Here is an 18742-nt window from a genome sequence, read left to right on the forward strand (position 1 = left end):
CACCTTCTTTGCGAATCGAAGAATTGAAGCTTTCGGCAGACAAAAATCCCCAAATATGCGAAGGAGAAGGAAGAAGATTGATTAAAAGCCCTAACTTTATGTTTGTCGATTTGTGCTATTTGTTTAAGTTTTCTGTGTGTGTATTTGTTTAAGGAAGAAATTTGTGACTGTATGTAGTATTTTTCCAAAAAGGATCCAAGTAATCACTTTAATGACAAATAGGATTAAAATTGACACATAGACAAACCGGGTTTGGCCGTTAACCCGTTGGGGGAAATAGCAAACGATGTGAAAGTTCGTGGTTTTAAAATCCAATCTCATAGATCGTGGGAAAAATCAGAATTCGGTGAAAGTTTTTGGCTTTTAAAGCCAAAAACCCTTTAAAATATGGATAGAATAGTGTTGATAATTTGAGAGAAACCTTCTATTTTTTAATTAGACTATTTTTTGCAGAAAGCCCAAAATAAAAAGATATGACTATTTTTAATGGACGGATGAAATGCTATGTAGCATTTAACAACTAGAAGTTAAATAAAGAATATGAAATAAAATACAACCATTATGTGCCTCAATTTTCCATTTTGGTCCGTCATATTAATTGTCCCACTTCCTTTTTACCACTTCTGGTAAAGGACCCCACATTCCACTAACTCATTCTCACTAACATTTTATTATAAACAACTCCCTCCGTCCCGTAATAGGAGTCATATTTAGTTATGGCACAGGTTTTAAGAAATGTAAAGAAAAGTCAGTTGAATAAGTTAGTGTAATATGGGTTCCACTTATATATATTAGTTTTGTAATAAATTGTGAGTGGAATAAGTTGGTGGAATGTGAGAGCTATTTACCACTTATGCTAAAAGTGAAATATGACTCTTATTTTGGGACGGACCGAAATGGTAAAATAGGACTCTTATTGTGGGACGGGTGGAGAGTAATATATAAAGTATGACTCACATTCAATTAACTTTTTTAATTCACTTTTTATTAAATTTTTTAAAACTCGTGTCGAGTTAAAGTGGAACACGTGTTAAAGAAATGAGGGAGTACTACTCAAAACTAGAGCGGACATAGAAAAATTACCCTCAGGGGCTTGAAATTTCACTTGTAAATGAATACAACATCAATATTAGAGCATTATATATCTCAAAAAATATACAACAGATTTTTCAGTGATGTATAAATATGAATTTTTGAATAGACACAAATTTTAATATGTAAAATAAGAGAGAGCTGAAAAGAAAAATTATTAGTGTTATTATAAAAAATGAATTCCATTTTATTATAAAGAAAGAAAGTTTCTTACAAAAATTTTAATTTTTATTGCCAAGCTAAATAGTTCATAAATATTTTTTAGAAACGGTGTATGAAATATTATAACCAGTGAAATAACTAAACAAAAATTTAGAAAGCCACTCCTCTATGGAGTAACATAAATAATTCATAAAAGGAACAACCTTTACTTCCTGAACTGTGTGGATCAATTTGTAGCCATATAAATTCAGTGAATCGCAAAACTGTATAATCTAGTATGGATTCCCAATTGTTTCAACAGTATATCATAGATAACAAAAGAAATTATCTTAAAACAGACATAAAATGAGATGTAACTTGCTTCATGATTTGCACTTTGAGATTACCTATGCCATTTCGTATTGCATCTCCTACTACGTACGCACAAACATGATAAGTGATGGTGGGATCTATCACTCATGGTTGTGTGTATGTAGTAGGAGATGGAGTATGAAATGGCACAGGTGTAGTTTGAAATTTCACTATTTGAGCCTGAGTAGCTTCTGTCATCCGTAGATTAAAAAATGTAGAAAAATAACTCCTAAATTCTAGTAATAAGGAATAGTCTCACGTTTTGTAAACCTCCGTCTAAAAAAATACCCATTAATAGAAGATTAAGTTTTAATGAGAAATTGATAAAGTAAGAGAGTTGTGTTAATGTAGAATGGAGGGGTAATCTTTATAATTATACCCATTAATAAAATAAAATACCCATTATAACACAATGAACATCTTTCTTAATCTATGTGTCAAAAAGAAGTAACTCAGTTAACATAGAATGGAGGGGTACTTCACTATGGAAATTAATGCATACGTTAATGTAGATTCGATGGTGTTATATAGGCGTGATACTTGTCCTTAGTCTGTCAATTTGGATAGTTCCAAGATTTTTATATGAAACAATAGCTTTTCGATACGAGATTTTATTTTGTGTTGTTTTGTAAGTTAATGAAGAGAGAATAAAGTAAGAGCGGAAAAAGTAGAGATGATATTGTTTATATTTTAAGAAATGTTTCTTTTTTTACTGGATCAACCCATAAAAGAAAATGTTTCATTTTTAATAGGGATATTGGTCCCTAAAACCATGAACTTTGGTCAAATTTTGGTATTTCCGACAAACATTAAAATTTTTCTAAAAAATCACAAACTTTACATTTTATTTGTTATTTTCCAGGCAGCCCAAATAAGATATCTTCAACAAAAATCTTATTATACGTGGGCAAACGTAAAATATTTATAATAAATTAAATTACTTTTTAAGTTTGTGACAAGTTGGATAAAAAGTTACGTAGAAAATCACGTTGATTCAGTAGTGCCAAGTAGGATAAAAATGCACGGAAGTTGCTTGGATATGACAATTGACCTGCCATGGAAAATATCAAACAAAATGTAAAGTTTGTGATATTTTAGACCAGTTTTAAAGTTCGTGGGAATTATCAAAATTTGACCAAAGTTCATGATTTAGAGACCAATATCTCTTTTTAATATTGACAATTTCGACAAAAAATAAACATTCGAGCAAGGGTGGCACATACAAAGATCGATGGTATTATGAACTTCAATCTTTAAACTTACTCTATCCCTATAATTGTTACCTGAAGTTATAGAAAGGTAATAGAGTTCTTGAAAATTTAATTTAATTTAAATTCATAAAAATTCATGTTTATTCTAAAATACTTAAAATGATAACACAGTTTCACAAACTTGGCCAAATGCATGAAGCGCCCAACATCAGTGCTTCCTTGATTCCTTCAACTGCGTAATTACAATAGTAGTAATAAAAAATCAATCGGACGATTGTGTTTTAATACAAATTCATAATTAATCTGCTTCTCATTTTCCATCAAATAATATTTTCATTTATATTTCAGGAACTTTTAGCCAGAAAATGCTCAAGGGCTTCACCGGTAGGTGATTTGGTTGAAGCTCTAAGCTTTCTATACTCTTCGAAGTCGAACGGCACGTAGCAGCGAGGGTTGCCGGAATCTAGCAGTTGCGGCGGCGCCTCTACTTTCTCATCTCTTGGCCCTAACACGAAAAGAGCAATTGAAGTACGTACAGTCGCCTCATTGCATTGCACTCTATGCTTCACATTGCAAAACCTCCCATTGCTCCAAGCCTAATTAATTAATAGATATAAGTACCAAAAACAAGGATAAGAGCATCTCTAAAAGATAAAAAAAAAGTAAATATATAACCCCCCCTCCTCATAGAAATAAGGAGACTTTCCTTTTTCGTCCCTCTCACGAAAATATCACATTTCTATTTATGGAATGCTCTTCTAAGCTCATTACTCATATACATCAATTTATTCACAATTTAACTACCATTCTCCTCATTTCTCTTACTTTACCAATTCTACATTAATTTGCGTGCATTTTGGGACGGAAGGAGTAATATTCTTAAAATACAGTGAGTTTCAAGATAAAATAAAAAATAATCTAACTATTATATTTATCTTTTGTATAGAAAAGTTCTAAGTATATCTTTTTAAAATTGAAAAGGGTATAAATGAATTACTCTATCCGTCCTCCAATATGTGTTCCACTTTGACTCGACACGGGTTTTAAGAAATGTAATAGAAAGTGGATTGGAAAAACTAATGGAATGTGGGTCCTAGTTTTTTAATAGTATTAGTTTTATAATAAAATGTGAGCGTGAACGAGTTAGTAGAATGTGGAGTCCACTACCAAAAGTGGTCAAAATAAAGTGAGACAATGATATGAGATGGACCAATATAAAAAATTGGGACACATAATAAGGGACGGAGGGAGATGGCACACTTGGGTAGTGGCACGGGATTTTTAGGAGATGTTATTTTGTGTGTTAAGTAGAGAGAGAAAATAGTATATTTATATTAATGTGAGAGATAGCTTTTTCCAAAAATGAAATGTGACATCTTTTGTGGGACAAACTAAAAAGGAAAGTGTGACATCTATTATGGAACGGAGGGAGTATAAAAAAAAGGTAAAGATGGTAGTTGTTCTCTTTATCTTTCATTAATCTTTCTCCATTGAGATGTTCTAAGATGCAAAAACTTGATATAGTGAGACACCAAAGAAATACCTTAGCAACATCTCCGACGTTCACAACGAGAGTTCCGGCTATTGGATCGAGCGGCACCAGTTCACCGGTGATCTTGTGCACGGCCTCGAGACCATTAACAACCTCATCATCTTGCAATATAGTGAGAAATCCGGGATCTGTATGCAAAACAGCGCCGGTTAATCCGATGGTTTGAGGGCCGTAGTTGTACTTGTTCATCTTCAACTGACATGGCCAGTCCTTGAAGAGCTCTCCGTCCATCCGGAGCCCCTCCATCACCTTCATCCCCAAAAATTGTGCCAGATCATACAGTGCGAATGCATATTTGTTGAGCACCTCCCTAATAAGATCATGTCAAAGTTATTTAGAATTTTGATTGGAATTATTATATGTACTTATAATAATAAATGAATGTCTCTATTACAGAGATAGGGACACAGAGCTCGAATTATTATAAGTATGATTGTACTTATAATAATGAATGTCTCTATTATAGATAAGAGAGATCTATATCTATAATAGAGACATTTCTTATAAGTATGATTGTACTTATATTAATGAATGTCTCTATTATAGATATAGAGATCAATATCTATAATAGAGACATTTCTTTTGAACATTGAATTTAAGGAATTTGTACTAAGTGGAGAGGAAATAATGTAAGAAACATAATAAAGTTCAGGGAGAATAAATTAATAGAACTGAGATGTGTAGCTCTTTGCCGAAAAAAGGAAATGGCACAACTAGACTGAAGCAGTCCAAAAAAGAACGCGACTCAATTATAGTGGGCAGAGAGAGTAATAGATAGGGATTTCAGTCGACCTCTGATGTGGCGAAACGTGGATTTGAGAGCAGAAGTGGTCAATAGCACCGGGTGAAGCCATGTCGTAGAGACTGAGGCCCTCAAAATAGGGGCTAGCCATGTTTGGTGGGGTGTAGCCTTTGCCTGGCTCAGGGTGAGAGTTTTTATGTTTGACCTCCATGGGAAGATCCATCAGCGAGCGTGTGACGGCTTTCATCTCGGCCATCAGCTCCATGTCCACGCCATGGTTAACGAGTCTGAAGCAACCCCACTCTTCGCATGCTTTTACTATCTTCTCTGCTAGATTTGACGAATCTTTCATGTCGATTACTGGAGCTGATTCCTTACCCATTCTTTTTTTTGACAAGTTTTGTGTTGTGATTTCTTTGAATTGGTGATGGAATTTGCGTATGCATGTTGGTTTTTATAGTGTAAACTAGTGTCATTAACGTCGGCGGCTTAATTATAGAGAAATAATTTTTTATTTTAAATATATATCCTGTGGATTGTGATCATATTATTAAAAAACACTAGTTACTGTAATTATGGGCACGAGTTTTAAGAAATGTAAAGAATATTAGATTGGAAAAGTTAGTGCAATATGAGACCTATTTTTTATATTGATTTTATAATATAATGTGAGTGATGACTGATGAGTTAGTGGAATGTAAGATCTACTTACCATTTATGGTAAAAATGAAGTGTGACTCTTATTGTTGGACGAACCAAATCTCACAACATGAGTCACTCTAATTATGGGCACGGGTTTTAAGAAATGTAAAGAATAGTAGATTGGAAAAGTTAGTGGAATATGAAACCTATTTTTTATATTAATTTTATAATAAAATGTGAGTGATGAGTTAGTGGAATGTAGGATCTACTTACCATTTATGGTAAAAATGAAGTGTGACTCTTATTGTTGGACGAACCAAAATGGTGACTGTTAATGTGGGACGGAGGGATTAGGTGATATTAGCTAGAAGATGGAGAATGTAGTACTATATGTTTTATATATTTGTTGTTGACATGGGAGATCGGATAATCTGTTGTCAAATTATGGTGGCCTAATTCACCAAAACAAAGGACACATAATTATTGTATATGTTCCTACTTTTGCAGCCCCATTCTAGATACACTTTATTTTGCATTCTACACTTAGTCAAACATTTTTTCCTAATTAATTTACTACTTTAATTAGGTGACCAATAGATAATTAGTACTTTGGTGGGTTCCTGTTGTACCAACACCATTTTACTTCTATGTGTTTTATATATTAACAGTTACTGTTGTAAAATCTACAAAATTTAGATTATTAAACATGTACTTACAAAGTTATTTTATGAACATTATCATTAAAATACATGTAGATGTAGGCTTGCATGATTGAAGTGATAGAAGAAAACGGTCCAAATCAGAATAGGCCTAATATTTTCTATCAAACTTTTTTTTATTACAATATTAAACGTGGTGTATCTTAATTAACTATTATGTGGAAATTCATGTAGTCAATGAGTGATAATGACTATTGACTAGTATAGGAATCGGCCTACGCCTTTGAAAAACTTAAAGCTTCGAGAAGCACCTGTACTAGATTTGTTGTTTTATTTTATTTTATCTTTTCGTAATTTTGGAGTATGAAAGTATAACATTGAGAAAAGAAAAGTTGAATCATGAAATATGGTTGAATTCAAATTGGGTGTACATAAAAAGTCAAATAGCTAAAAGAAATTAAATGAGAGAAAGTAGCCAGCTTCATTGAATTCTGGTACCTTAGTAAGACAATTAGACACGAGTAGTTTTAGTCCAAAACCAACATGCAATTTCTGTTGGCTTCAAGGCTCAATGTGAACGTTTTTATTTGAAATAAAATCATTCATTAAGAAAATATTGTTTAGAAGAGAGAAAGCCGATGCATTGGTAGAACTAATTTGCAGTTTTAAATGAACCAACGAGATAGTACGTACACTTTTTTTTACTTTAAAGTAATACTTAAATTGTAATTTTATAATAGACATTGAAAAAGAAAATCACAAATAATGTTGTTTGACGTCTTTTTTTATTAAAAAGCATCTGCATATGAAAGGGCGACAACAACATTTTTGACCAACTATAACAAAATTAGATCTTTCTTGTTAGTTGAATGCCACCGCCCCTAAATCCGCTGCTAAATGTGAGTCTAGTTAGTTATACACATAAGATGAATAACTAGTAGATTGAATTCGTTTTGTATTTATTATCAATAAGGATATTGGCCCCTCGTATTATGAAACTTTTAAAAAGTTGGATTATTTTTATCAGGAACTTTCAATTTGGCAATAAGGATATTGGCCCCCTTCGTTCCCCATTAGGAGTTCCGATTTACTACCGTTTTAGTCCGCCCACCATTAGGAGTCTCGGTTCACTTTTATTATAAATGGTAGGTAGATCACATATTCTACTAACTCATTTCACTCACGTTCTATTATAAAACTAATATTTAAAAATAGTCTCACATTCCACTATCTTTTTTCACCCACTTTTCTGTATATTTCTTAAAACTTGTGCCAAACTCAAATGAGACTCTAATGATGGATGGAGGGAGTATGAATTTTTAAAACGGCGCAAATTTTAAATATAATTGATAAAGTAAGAGATAGAAATAAGAAGCAATTGAAGTATTTTTAATAAAGACGGAAATAGGTTCCAAAAAATGAAATTATTAAGGCTTAATTAAGGGCAATCTGGCTTCTTTGAATGGGAAATACTACACACTCAATACCATAGATAGACTGGTAAGCGTTATCTGGTTTCTTTGAATAGTCAGACACGATTGCAAAACTACAAATATATAATCGAAACAAAACTATATGATAGTTCTATTACAACATAATATTGTTGAGTCAAAGAAGCAACGATGCGATGCACATTTATTCCTTAGGCATAATCTCTCTCTATTCACTTTTTTTGCGTGCAGTACCCGCGAATAGTCGTGATCAGCCCAGCAACAAAATTAAACATTTTAGTAATTAAATGTAGCAACAATTATTCTATTTTGGTGTTATAGATTATATTACATTTCTTGTTCTATTTGAGTTGAAATCGTGATTTATAGTCCCATTTTGCTATTTTCCGTAATTTTAAGTCTCATTTGGTCTATTCCATTTTAGGTAAGTAGACCCACCATTCAATTAAATCAGTACACTCACATTCTATTATGAAACCAATACTCTTTATGTCCATAAAAATATATGCACTTTTCCTTTTCGTCCATCCAATAAAAATATGACATTTCCATTTATGAATACGTCAATTTATTTACAACTTATACCACTATAGTCCACCATTACAACTCATTAAACACTAATAATAATGTGAGTCACATTATCCACTAACATTACTTTAACTACTCTTCTCGTTTTCCTCTTTTTTTACTAATTATGTATTAATTCACGTGCTATAAAAGTGGACTCCACATTTCACTAACTCATTTTCTCATTTTTTTCTCTACAAATTCAAACAATTTCTTCAAATCTGTGCCGAATCAAAATGAGACTATAAATAACATACAGATGAAGTACTATTACTTACCACAGATAATAGATTCATGCATTTGGTGGGTAAATGGAGAGCGTGAAGGTGGTGGCTCCAGCCTTCTTGGCCGCAGCAAGCTTCTTTGCAGAGGCAGCTGCCGCCTTACAGAACTGCAAATCCAAATATTCCAGATTCGGATTATCATTCAGCCCTATGGGAACTTCCTTAAGCTTGTCACAGTTGCGCAGTTGAAGCTGTTTAAGGCTCGGGAAATGCTGCGCCGACGCAGTCCAGGTCAACAAATCAATCCTCCTAATATGCAGAACCTCAAGCGCGTTGAAGCCTCTCTCCATCACCTCCCAACTCGTCCCTACAAACGCATTGTCCTTGAGCTTCAGCACCTTCAATTTCTGCAGTGATCCTAAAGTAGACATGTGTGTCCACTCCAGAAACGTGTTTTGTAACGTCAGGCTTCTTAGATTCACAGGGAATTTGTAGGCCGGAGGGAGGCTGTCTAGCTTCCCAAGCGAAGGCGGCTTCGGATATACATCGTTGAGCAGCTTCAGCTTCTCGAGATAGCTCAGTTTCGTTAAACAATCAAATGTTCCGGTCTTGCTATTGAGGAATGAGGATAGTTTGCCACGCATCCCGAGCTTTTTTAGATTGCGAGCCCTGTCGAAGAGTGCCTCCGTGCAGCTCTCTGGTGACACTGTGCTGAGGCTCTGAAGCTTCTAGCCTTCTTTGCTTTCTTTACCTGGCTTTACAAGAGTTGTGCACGCGTTCATCTTCAGATACCTTAGCTGAGTCATACTCATGACATCTGCTCTGATGTCGAGGAAACGTGAAGTTGTGTCGACTATAAGAGTCTGTATGTTCCAAAGCTTTTTGAAGGTGGAGGGGAGAACGGAAGGCGTTGAGTTCGACTCCGGCTTCATGGATAGTGCAAGGTACCTCAGATGAAACAGCTCGTGGAAAGACTTTGGTAATCTAGAGAATTTGAGGGGCTTTGCTTCTAAAACCCTCAAGAGCTTGAAAGACGAACAAATGGCCGCGATTTTGTCTAAGGGCACATCTATATCTTCGGAGAATGTGACGACGAGCGGACATAAGGGCCTTCTGGACCTTTACCGAAGAAGTCCATGACATGCGAGTGGATGCAGAGGCGTCGATGCTTCTGTGCTTCAGTGAATGAGGGCTGAAGCCCTTCATCACTGGACCACTTAATTTCTTGGTATCACAGTCTTTCCAGCCTTCAACTTTGCAGAAGTCACGTAACATGTCATGAATCCTGCAGGACTTGACTCTCCCATCGGCCTTAAATTTTTGCAGCCATAACCAGATTTCGATTGATCAGATCATCAAGATTGTAGCCAGCAACCTCCTCCACGGTGATGCCGTCCTTGGGCTGTATTAGACCTTCTGCAATCCACATTCGGATCAATTTCCAAGAGGGGATGGGATCTCAAAATCTTCCGGAAACATACCCATATATAGGAAACATTCCTTCAAGTGGTAAGGCAACTTCTAATAACTCAATCATATATATGATCTTCTCCATGCGTTTCTGCGAATCATAACCAAGGAACGTACTCACACTTGTAGAAACTTTCTCCCATTGAGTCTCAGATTTTGACAACTTGGTGGCAAGAACGCCTTCTATCACCACGATAGCCAGGGGCAGGCCGTCGCACCTTGCAGCAATCTCTCTCCCGACACGTTCCAAATCAGATGGGAACTCTGGCTTTTTGAAAACCTCCCATTGGAGTAGCTCGCAACTCTCATCCAAATCCTACTTACGCAAAGGGTGAGGCTCTCTGAAGCGGTTGACATGCTTCCCCACATCCATCTGGCGACTGGTGATCATGACTTTACCTACTGTGTTATCCTCAGGCAGACATTCTTTGATCTTATCCCAGTCTGTAGTCTCCCACACATCATCCATGACTAGCAAGAATTTTCCAACATCGCCCAGAAGAGCTGATGTTTCTTTCGCGAGGTATGAACATCTCTTTTTCGTGTACTCATCCTTGTTGAATTGGGTCTTCATCTGTCTCAAACTGGAAAGAAACACCTCCTTCTCTGTGAATTCGAACTTGATGTCGGGATCGTGAAATATATTTCCGGCCAGTGTTGTCTTGCCGAGGCCAAGCATGCCAATGATGGAGATCACATCCAAATGTGAAGTGTTTTCTTTGAGATAGCCAACTATTTTGTTAGCCTCATCTTCCAAACCCACCACATTATCTTTTTTTGATGGCGTTGGCTGCTTCAAGGACAGTATACATATCAATAAATTCACAATTCATGTCAACTAGCAGCTACTAGTACTATAATTTAATTTTTATACTCTACTTTATCATTGAAATTTGTCACTTATTCTATGTTTATTAACATATAATCAGTTTTATTCTGGCTATTTTTCGTACACATGCACTTTAACAAGACTTGCTAGTTTCTTCTTCTCTGTTTTTTTTTTAATTATTAATAATACTCTCTCCGTTCAATAGTAGTGGAGTCATTTTATCATTTTGGTACGTTCCATACTAGTGGAGTCATTTCCTTTTTTAGTAAAACCAACACATTTCTTCTGGCTTACTTTACTCTCTCTTTTTTTCATTTCCTACTTTATTCTTCTTTTACATAACACACTTAACACAATTTTTCTTAATCTCCGTCCCGGAAAGAAATGTTTCCACTACAATGGAACGAAGGGAGTAATATATTAATTAGGATTTTCTAAATTATCCACATGAGTTATTATTGATAGTACTTTATAGGCATAAATAGCAAATTAATTATATGCATAATTGATAGTACAAACTTTGATAGTAGTATTAAAATGAGTATAATCATTATTACCACTAATTTTACAAATAGTATACATACACACCCATATATATCAAGAGAGATTGGATTTTATATAGTTTATTTTAACTAGGGATTTTGATCCCTAAAACTGTTAACTTTCTCAAAAATCTGCTATATTTTTCATAAACTATAAAAGTGGTACGAAAAATCACAAACTTTGGTAGAGAGTGTTTTTTCCCGGCCCAACCCAATGTTTAAAGTTTTCAGGCAAAGTACGATCTAGGTGGACAATTGTAAAGTCCACGTTTGCACACCAAAAACTTAAAACCTTCGATGTTATTTCCTTTCCAAGCATTTTCGATTAATCTAAGAATTTGACTGACAAATTGTAAATTAAACTTTCTAGGCTACAATACTTTGAATTGGAAAAATGAATATGGTGTGCGTATTTGAAAAAATGTTCTACATATTTGAGTAAATGCTGATGTACTATTTTATTTCTTAAATATTTTAATTTTAACCCTAGAACTTTACACATTATTGTAATCCCCAGATCCGGCTTCTAACCCAGCAAGGGAAAAAACCTTAGCCAATAATTATGGTTGTTTGTGAAAGTTAATGATTTTAGAGACCAAAATTCTTTTTAACTATTTAATTTATCATATTTTGTCAAGATAATTAGCTACTATTTTTGTTCCATGGTAATTTAGATATTTACTTTTAGATAAAAAAAAGAAAAAGATAGAGTATATTAAATCAAAAGATGATAAAGTAGGATAGAAGAAAAGGAAGAGAGAATAAATTAAGACTAAAACAAAGAAAAATGACTCTAGTATTATGAAACGTACCAAAATGATAATAAATAATAACAAAATAAATGGGAAAGAAAGTTAACCTGCGGAGCGTCTTGGTCAGGGCCATCATCGGCGGTGGAGAAATTGAGGAGGTTAAACTTGTCGTTGCCGTTGAGGATGTGAGTGATCCTTTTGCAGATTTCATTGACCCTCTCTGCGTTGCTGATGTCTTGGTTGATGGGGAGGTGGAGTAATCAGGGGATTGATTTCCGGGTCTTCTTCTCGGCGGCCTGACCATAGTGTCGATTGCGTCGTCGGCGTCGTAGAAGACGCTGCGGATCTCACGCACCAGCGCCTTTAGCGTTTCATCCTTGCGCAGCTTCTTGCTAGAAACCTTCTTCAGAAAGGATTTGAAGAAGCCGACGTCCTGCTCCAGCTTCTCCACCTGGCTCCTCGCGTTTTTTATTAGGTCGGCGTGGTGGATCAGCAGCTGCTTCAGGTTTTCCAGCAGGAATTCCACTGCTGCTTCCGCCATTTTTTCAGACTTGATTTCTATCTCTGCCTCTCTATTTACTATTTGCCTTTTGAATGTTCCAACCAAATATTTAGAAAAGTCTAAGAGCATCCACAAAGTCTAAGAGCATCCACAATGGCAATAGGTCAGTCATAGCCTAGCCATAAACTCTTCCTGCTACATCATTAGCACTAAAAACTCCTCCTACCACATCATCTGGACAAGCAATAGGCTAGCCTTGCAGATACGGGAAATAATTTTTATAAACAAAATTATAAAATTAACAATCACACAAAATACGGAATTCAGCTTACGACAGATACGGGAAAATGTAATAATTTTATTTATATTAAAAAAAGGTACATTAAAAAAATTACATAATTAAAAAAAAGAACTAACGCCGTGCAGTCCTCCGCGCCCACAACTCTTCAATTAAATCTTTTTGGAGTCGAATATGAGCTTCCACTTGGCGCATGTCGGCATGTGCTTGGAGGCGGCCGGCTTCATCGTGAGGTACCTCACTTCGTACGTTGGGGGCGGCCACTCTGTGGCTTGGACCGGCTTCATTATCGTCGTTGGCCTAACTAGTCAGTTGTACACCTTCATCTTCGACAATCATGTTGTGCATGATAATACAGGCGTACATTATATCAGCAATGCAGTCGACGTGCCACAAACGTGTTGGACCCCTAATTGCCACCCATCGAGACTGGAGCACACCAAATGCGCGCTCCACGTCCTTGATCGATGACTCCTGCCGTTCCGCAAAATAGGCCTTCCTCTCATCTGATGTGCATCTGATCGTCTTCACAAAGACGGGCCACCTAGGGTATATCCCATCCGCCAAGTAGTAGCCTATATCATGCCGGTTCCCGTTGATGATAAAATTGATGGTCGAACCGAAGCCGTGGCACTGCTCGTTGAAAAGGGACGGCGAGTTGAGTACGTTGAGGTCGTTGTTCGACCCGACTACCCCAAAATATGCATGCCAAATCCACAGCCGGTAATCAGCTACGGCCTCGAGGATCATCGTGAGATTCTTTCCCTTGTAGCAGATCGTGTAGAACCCTTTCCAGGCAGCGGGGCAGTTCTTCCACTCTCAATGCATACAATCTATGTTGCCTAACATACCCGAGAACCCATGCTTATCGCGTAAAAACAAGTGGTGCGAATGAAAATGACATGCAAATCGCGTATATATAGTGTTTCGAAAATTAAATAAAAAAACTAAAAAAATTAGCTGGCCGATCGCTCGCCGATCGGGAGCATGCAATAGCGGCCAGCCGATCGGCGAGCGCATCGGCCAGCGCCCGGGAATCGACGTGCGCTCGCCTTTTTCTCGCCGATTTGGCACTCGCCTGCTGCAATGGTTCGGCGAGCGGACCGGCCAGCGCCGGGAATTGGCTAGCCGGTCCGCTCGCCGCCATTGTGGATGCTCTAAATAGAGAAATATGAGTAATCAAGGACAAATCATTTTTAACTATTTACTATGAATTTAATAACTTAGTAAAAAGACTTATATGTCCCTTAACCATCACTTATCCGTCCCTTAACCGTCCGTTAAATTACTATTTATGGGCCCCACTGTACTTTTTTACTCCATCTCTTAACTAAGGGAAGAAACCTACAATCCTCCGTCACTTATCCGTCCATTAACCGTCCCTTAAATTACTATTCATTCAATTTTATTTTTTTATTTTTTTCCAACATATTCAATTATTAAAAAACACACTTCATTAAAAATAAAATAACATTACAACATAAAATTCGAAAAAAGTTAAAAAAACATAATTAAAAATCCTAAAAAAATTAAAAATACATAATTTAATTTCCTCCGCCAAAGTTTGCCCAAATGTGCTCCATTAGATCATCTCGGAGTTGGGTGTGGGCGGTAGAGTCACGTGTCCCTGCCCGAATAGACAACCGTCCTTGTATAGACGGATGCACTCCACTTCGAGGCGGACTACTTGCGGTCGAGCTTCCGGGGGCTTCAGGGTCGAACCAATTTCCCGCCTCGGGTCCTTCGTCTTGGACAATCATGTTGTGCAAGATTATGCACGTATACATGATGTCGATCATGCTCTCCATGAACCACGTACGGGCCGGGGCTTTGATAATGTTGAAGCGCGCTTGGAGAACCCCGAACGCCCGCTCCACATCCTTCTGAGCAGCCTCCTGCTTCTGCGCAAAAAGCGCTTGCTTTGCGTTCACAGGCCTAGTGCACGTCTTCACGAAGGTTGGCCACTTCGGGTAGATGTCGTCGGCAAGATAGTACCCCATTTTATAGCGTCAGTTGTTAGCGGTGAAGTTGATGGCCGACGCTTTACCATCCAAAACTTCGGCGAAGAGGTCAGATTGGTGGAACACGTTTATGTCGTTGTTCGAGCCGGGGAGCCCAAGTACGCATGCCAGATCCATAGCCGGTTGTCGGCGACGACCTCGAGTATAACGGTGGGGTGAGTGCCTTTGTGGCCGCTCGTGTACGACCCCCTCCACGCCACCGGGCAATTCTTCCATTGCCAGTGCATGTAATCGACGCTGCCAAGCATCCTAGGGAATCCGTGCACTTCTTCGTGAAGGCGGAGCAGGAACTGGCAATCTGTCTTGCTCGGCTTCCGGAAAAATTCGTCGGTGAAGGATGCCCGGACGCCTTTGCAGAATTGGAGTAAGCACATTCTCCCAGAATTGCAGAATTGGAGAAATTCGAATTAAAAAAAATGATTTATTGCGTCAGCGTGACCAATCCCACTCGCTGGCCGGTGAGTGGGCATCACGCATGGACTGGGAGCTCGCCACGTCGCGGGAGCGCGTGGCAAGACGTCTCGCAACGGGTCTCGGAGGGACGAGCGATCCGGCGGGATGGTGACGGGACGAGACGCTGCAACGCGTCCCGCCACCGTTCCGTCACGGAGGAACGAAATATGGGTAACCCGCGTAACGCGTTGCGGGTGTCCTTAAAATTTTCATTTTCCCTCTTGAGTAGAAGTAACACCAAGTTTACCATATAATATCAAGAAACTGACACATAGTATGTGTTCGTATTAATAAGCATGTTCTTGTTATGCAATATTGTTCTTTGTTTAATAATAAAATTAATTTAGCTTCATTTTTCATAATTATTATTTGGTGTAGCCAAATTTTTCGGAAGTCTAAAAGATAGAAATATGAGTAAATTAAAATAACTCAATTCTAACTATATAATATAAACATAATTACTTATTAAAAAATAATTTAAAAAATATATATTATACAGAGTCAATAAATTAGAAGTCCAAATTAATCTTAGCTTAAAATATAATAATAGAGTACGACACTTAAATTAAAACTCTATTTAGTTAAGAAAGTTATACTCTAAATTGAGGACATAACACTGTTTCAAATCTAAATTATATACTAAAAAATCTAACACAATAAAAGCCCACTAAATATAAACAAAAGTCCACACAATATACAATAAATTAATATCATCCTAAAACCCTAATGCACATGCCACGCCGCCAGTTAAACTGGCCGTGCTTCCACCTATATGAGTTGCTCCAGTAGGTAGATCTTGAGCCTCTGCTCATACACTACAAATAAAAAAGAGAGAAAATAAATCAAAACTATTTACACCACAGGCTCTGAACACTAACACAAAGCACGCCATCCATCCCCGGCAACGGCGCCATTTGAAGGGTGGTTTCTGTGTAAGCAGTGATAGTAAGTAAGTCAAGTGTGCACAGAGAAAACTAATGCAAGTGCTCGGTCAAGACACCACGCTCCTTAAATCCACCGGATCACCAGGTCCAGGAACTCAAGAGAACAACAGTGTTTTTGTCGTTAGACACACTCGACTCCCCTTCAAAAATAAATCCCTCAACCCGAATACTATAAATTAGTATAGAGAAGCGGGGTCGATCCCACGAAGATGGATTCGTGAAGTAGTGCTTAGAAACTCTGGAAACAAGCGGCTATTGCCACGCAAAAGGGTTGAGAATTTTAACTACCTCTAGACCTAGGCACGAAATGTAAATGCTAGACCTAGGACACAGAAAGGAAAATAGAATCAGACTTAAATACTGAGAGACACATTTTACTTCCTAGATTGAGTAAACGCCTAACTAATTAAGACTAGACAGAGAGAATAAAACGGCGGGGACCATGACTCCAAATATAGTAAGTACGGCCAAAGCTGCAAATAACAAACTTATGCTCCAACTAACAGCGACATGAAATTTCCTAACCGATTCAAGCACGCAAATGGAGAAAGAGGAGAATATATCTGGATTCGAACTGAATATAAAGATTTGGATGCTGGAAACTTACCATGAACCGGAAATACATCAGATTTGCGTAAACTAGGCGAAATGAAATGAAAACACGTAAACTAGGCATGAAATTTAATCAATCTTGCTCAGATTCACGTCGGAAGCTTAATCCACTCCGGATCCAAGCGATCCGAACCCAACAACAGACAAAATCGACTCTACAACTCCGGTTTTCACAGATCTATCCCTATCAACTCCGAATTCAAACAATCACCAACATCTCCACAACACCAGCGAACTCAACTCTCCGATTCATCAACAAACAGACTCCGATCACCCAGATCCAACCACAACCTGCATAAATTTAGAAAACAATTGCGAAACGCATCCAAAACAAGTAAACTAACTCAAATTCCAGAAGATCATAGCAGCAAAACCAGAAATCAACATCATCGACATAACTGAAAATAAAACTTGCATAAAAGACGGAATAAATGGTAAAAACAACCAGAGGTCCGAGCTTCGAACAGCGAAGCTCGGCGAAATCAGCAAAGTACGAAAATGAAAATTAAATTGTTTCTTTGCCCCACAGAAGGAAGGTGTTACAACCCAATCGAAAATGTGAGAAAGCTAGATGTGAACCCAAGGTACGTCACCCTGAATCTCCCCATGAAAAGAGCCCAAGTGTGTGAAAAGTGAACTAAGCTACAGGCTGTTAGCGAGGCCTCCAACCGAGAAGGTCCCTCCAGCGTGCATGCTTCTCCCTTTTATAGATGCGGACATAACCTTCTAGGGTCTTCGTAGAAATCTCTATTCTACCCTTCAACTCCGAGGTTTCCTCCGTCAAGCAATTTTTCGCATATTGTTCACTTATCCGCCAGTTTCCTCGGGCGTGTGATTACCGCCTTCCCTTCCTGGACCTGGCGGATTCCTTCCTACACACCTGGCTTAAAACAAGTGTTAGACCCTGTAAATTCACGAATTTTCCCCCTAGACCTATGCATGAAATTAGCCTTATCAAACTGCTCATATTTAAACCATGCTTGTCCTCAAGTATGAAAGATAAGAAAAAAGAAATAAGGCGAATTTCAATGCACGGTTCCCAAGAACGACTCTATAAACAAGACACTAACACAAAAACAGACTCCTAGACCTAGACAACTACAGATTCAGAAAAGAGAAAAAAAAAACACACAAAGAACACAAAACACAACAAATAAGCATGCACTAGTTTCAACGTTTAGGCAACGGTCCCCACAAGCTTAAGTTCTCTCTGATTGTCTACAGTCTTCAAATCCTCCCTCTTCCTTCGTCGACCTAAACGGTCCGTCTGTTTGTCAAGAAGCCTATGGATTTCCTAGCGGTTAGGTTCGCTCGATCGCTCATTCCTCACCAGGGATGTTAGGACCAAAACGCTCCAAAGTTAAAGTTACACCACTGATGCGTTGGGTTACGAGAGTTTCTCCTTTCTATCATCTCTTTTTTATTTATTTATTTTTTTATTTATTTGTTTAGGTCAGGTAATTTTTATTCTTTTTTTTCCTTTTTTCCCTGGACTTCGTCCAGCTTATACCTCCCCCCTTTTTTTCAATTTTCTCCTCCCCTGGACTTCGTCCAACTTATACCAACAGTTCTGGACTTTGTCCAGCTTATTCCTCCATAACCCATTTTTCCTCCTTTGTACTCTACTCCCTAAGCATCAAGTGGCTTCCCATTTTTACATGTTAGC

General features: G+C 37.6%; 2 protein-coding genes across 2 annotated transcripts; both read right to left on the minus strand.

Annotated features, from left to right (window-relative positions):
* Positions 1–2933: 2933 nt before the first annotated feature.
* Positions 2934–5519, minus strand: LOC121783842 (2-oxoglutarate-dependent dioxygenase DAO-like). Its single transcript, XM_042182018.1, has 3 exons — positions 5161–5519; positions 4360–4678; positions 2934–3412 (listed from the first exon to the last, which is right to left on the minus strand). Exons 1-3 carry the CDS (start codon positions 5490–5492, stop codon positions 3161–3163), a joined length of 903 nt encoding a protein of 300 aa, XP_042037952.1. The 5' UTR covers positions 5493–5519; the 3' UTR covers positions 2934–3160.
* A 2608-nt stretch (positions 5520–8127) lies between these two features.
* On the minus strand, positions 8128–12506 carry LOC121783573 (disease resistance RPP8-like protein 3). The gene is made up of 2 exons (XM_042181687.1): positions 12354–12506; positions 8128–10913 (listed from the first exon to the last, which is right to left on the minus strand). The coding sequence occupies exon 2, from the start codon at positions 10800–10802 to the stop codon at positions 10440–10442; it is 363 nt and encodes a 120-aa protein (XP_042037621.1). The 5' UTR covers positions 10803–10913; positions 12354–12506; the 3' UTR covers positions 8128–10439.
* Between the last annotated feature and the right edge of the window lie 6236 nt (positions 12507–18742).

This window comes from Salvia splendens, chromosome 21, assembly GCF_004379255.2.
Source record: "Salvia splendens isolate huo1 chromosome 21, SspV2, whole genome shotgun sequence".
In the NCBI taxonomy this organism is placed as follows: Eukaryota; Viridiplantae; Streptophyta; class Magnoliopsida; order Lamiales; family Lamiaceae; genus Salvia; species Salvia splendens.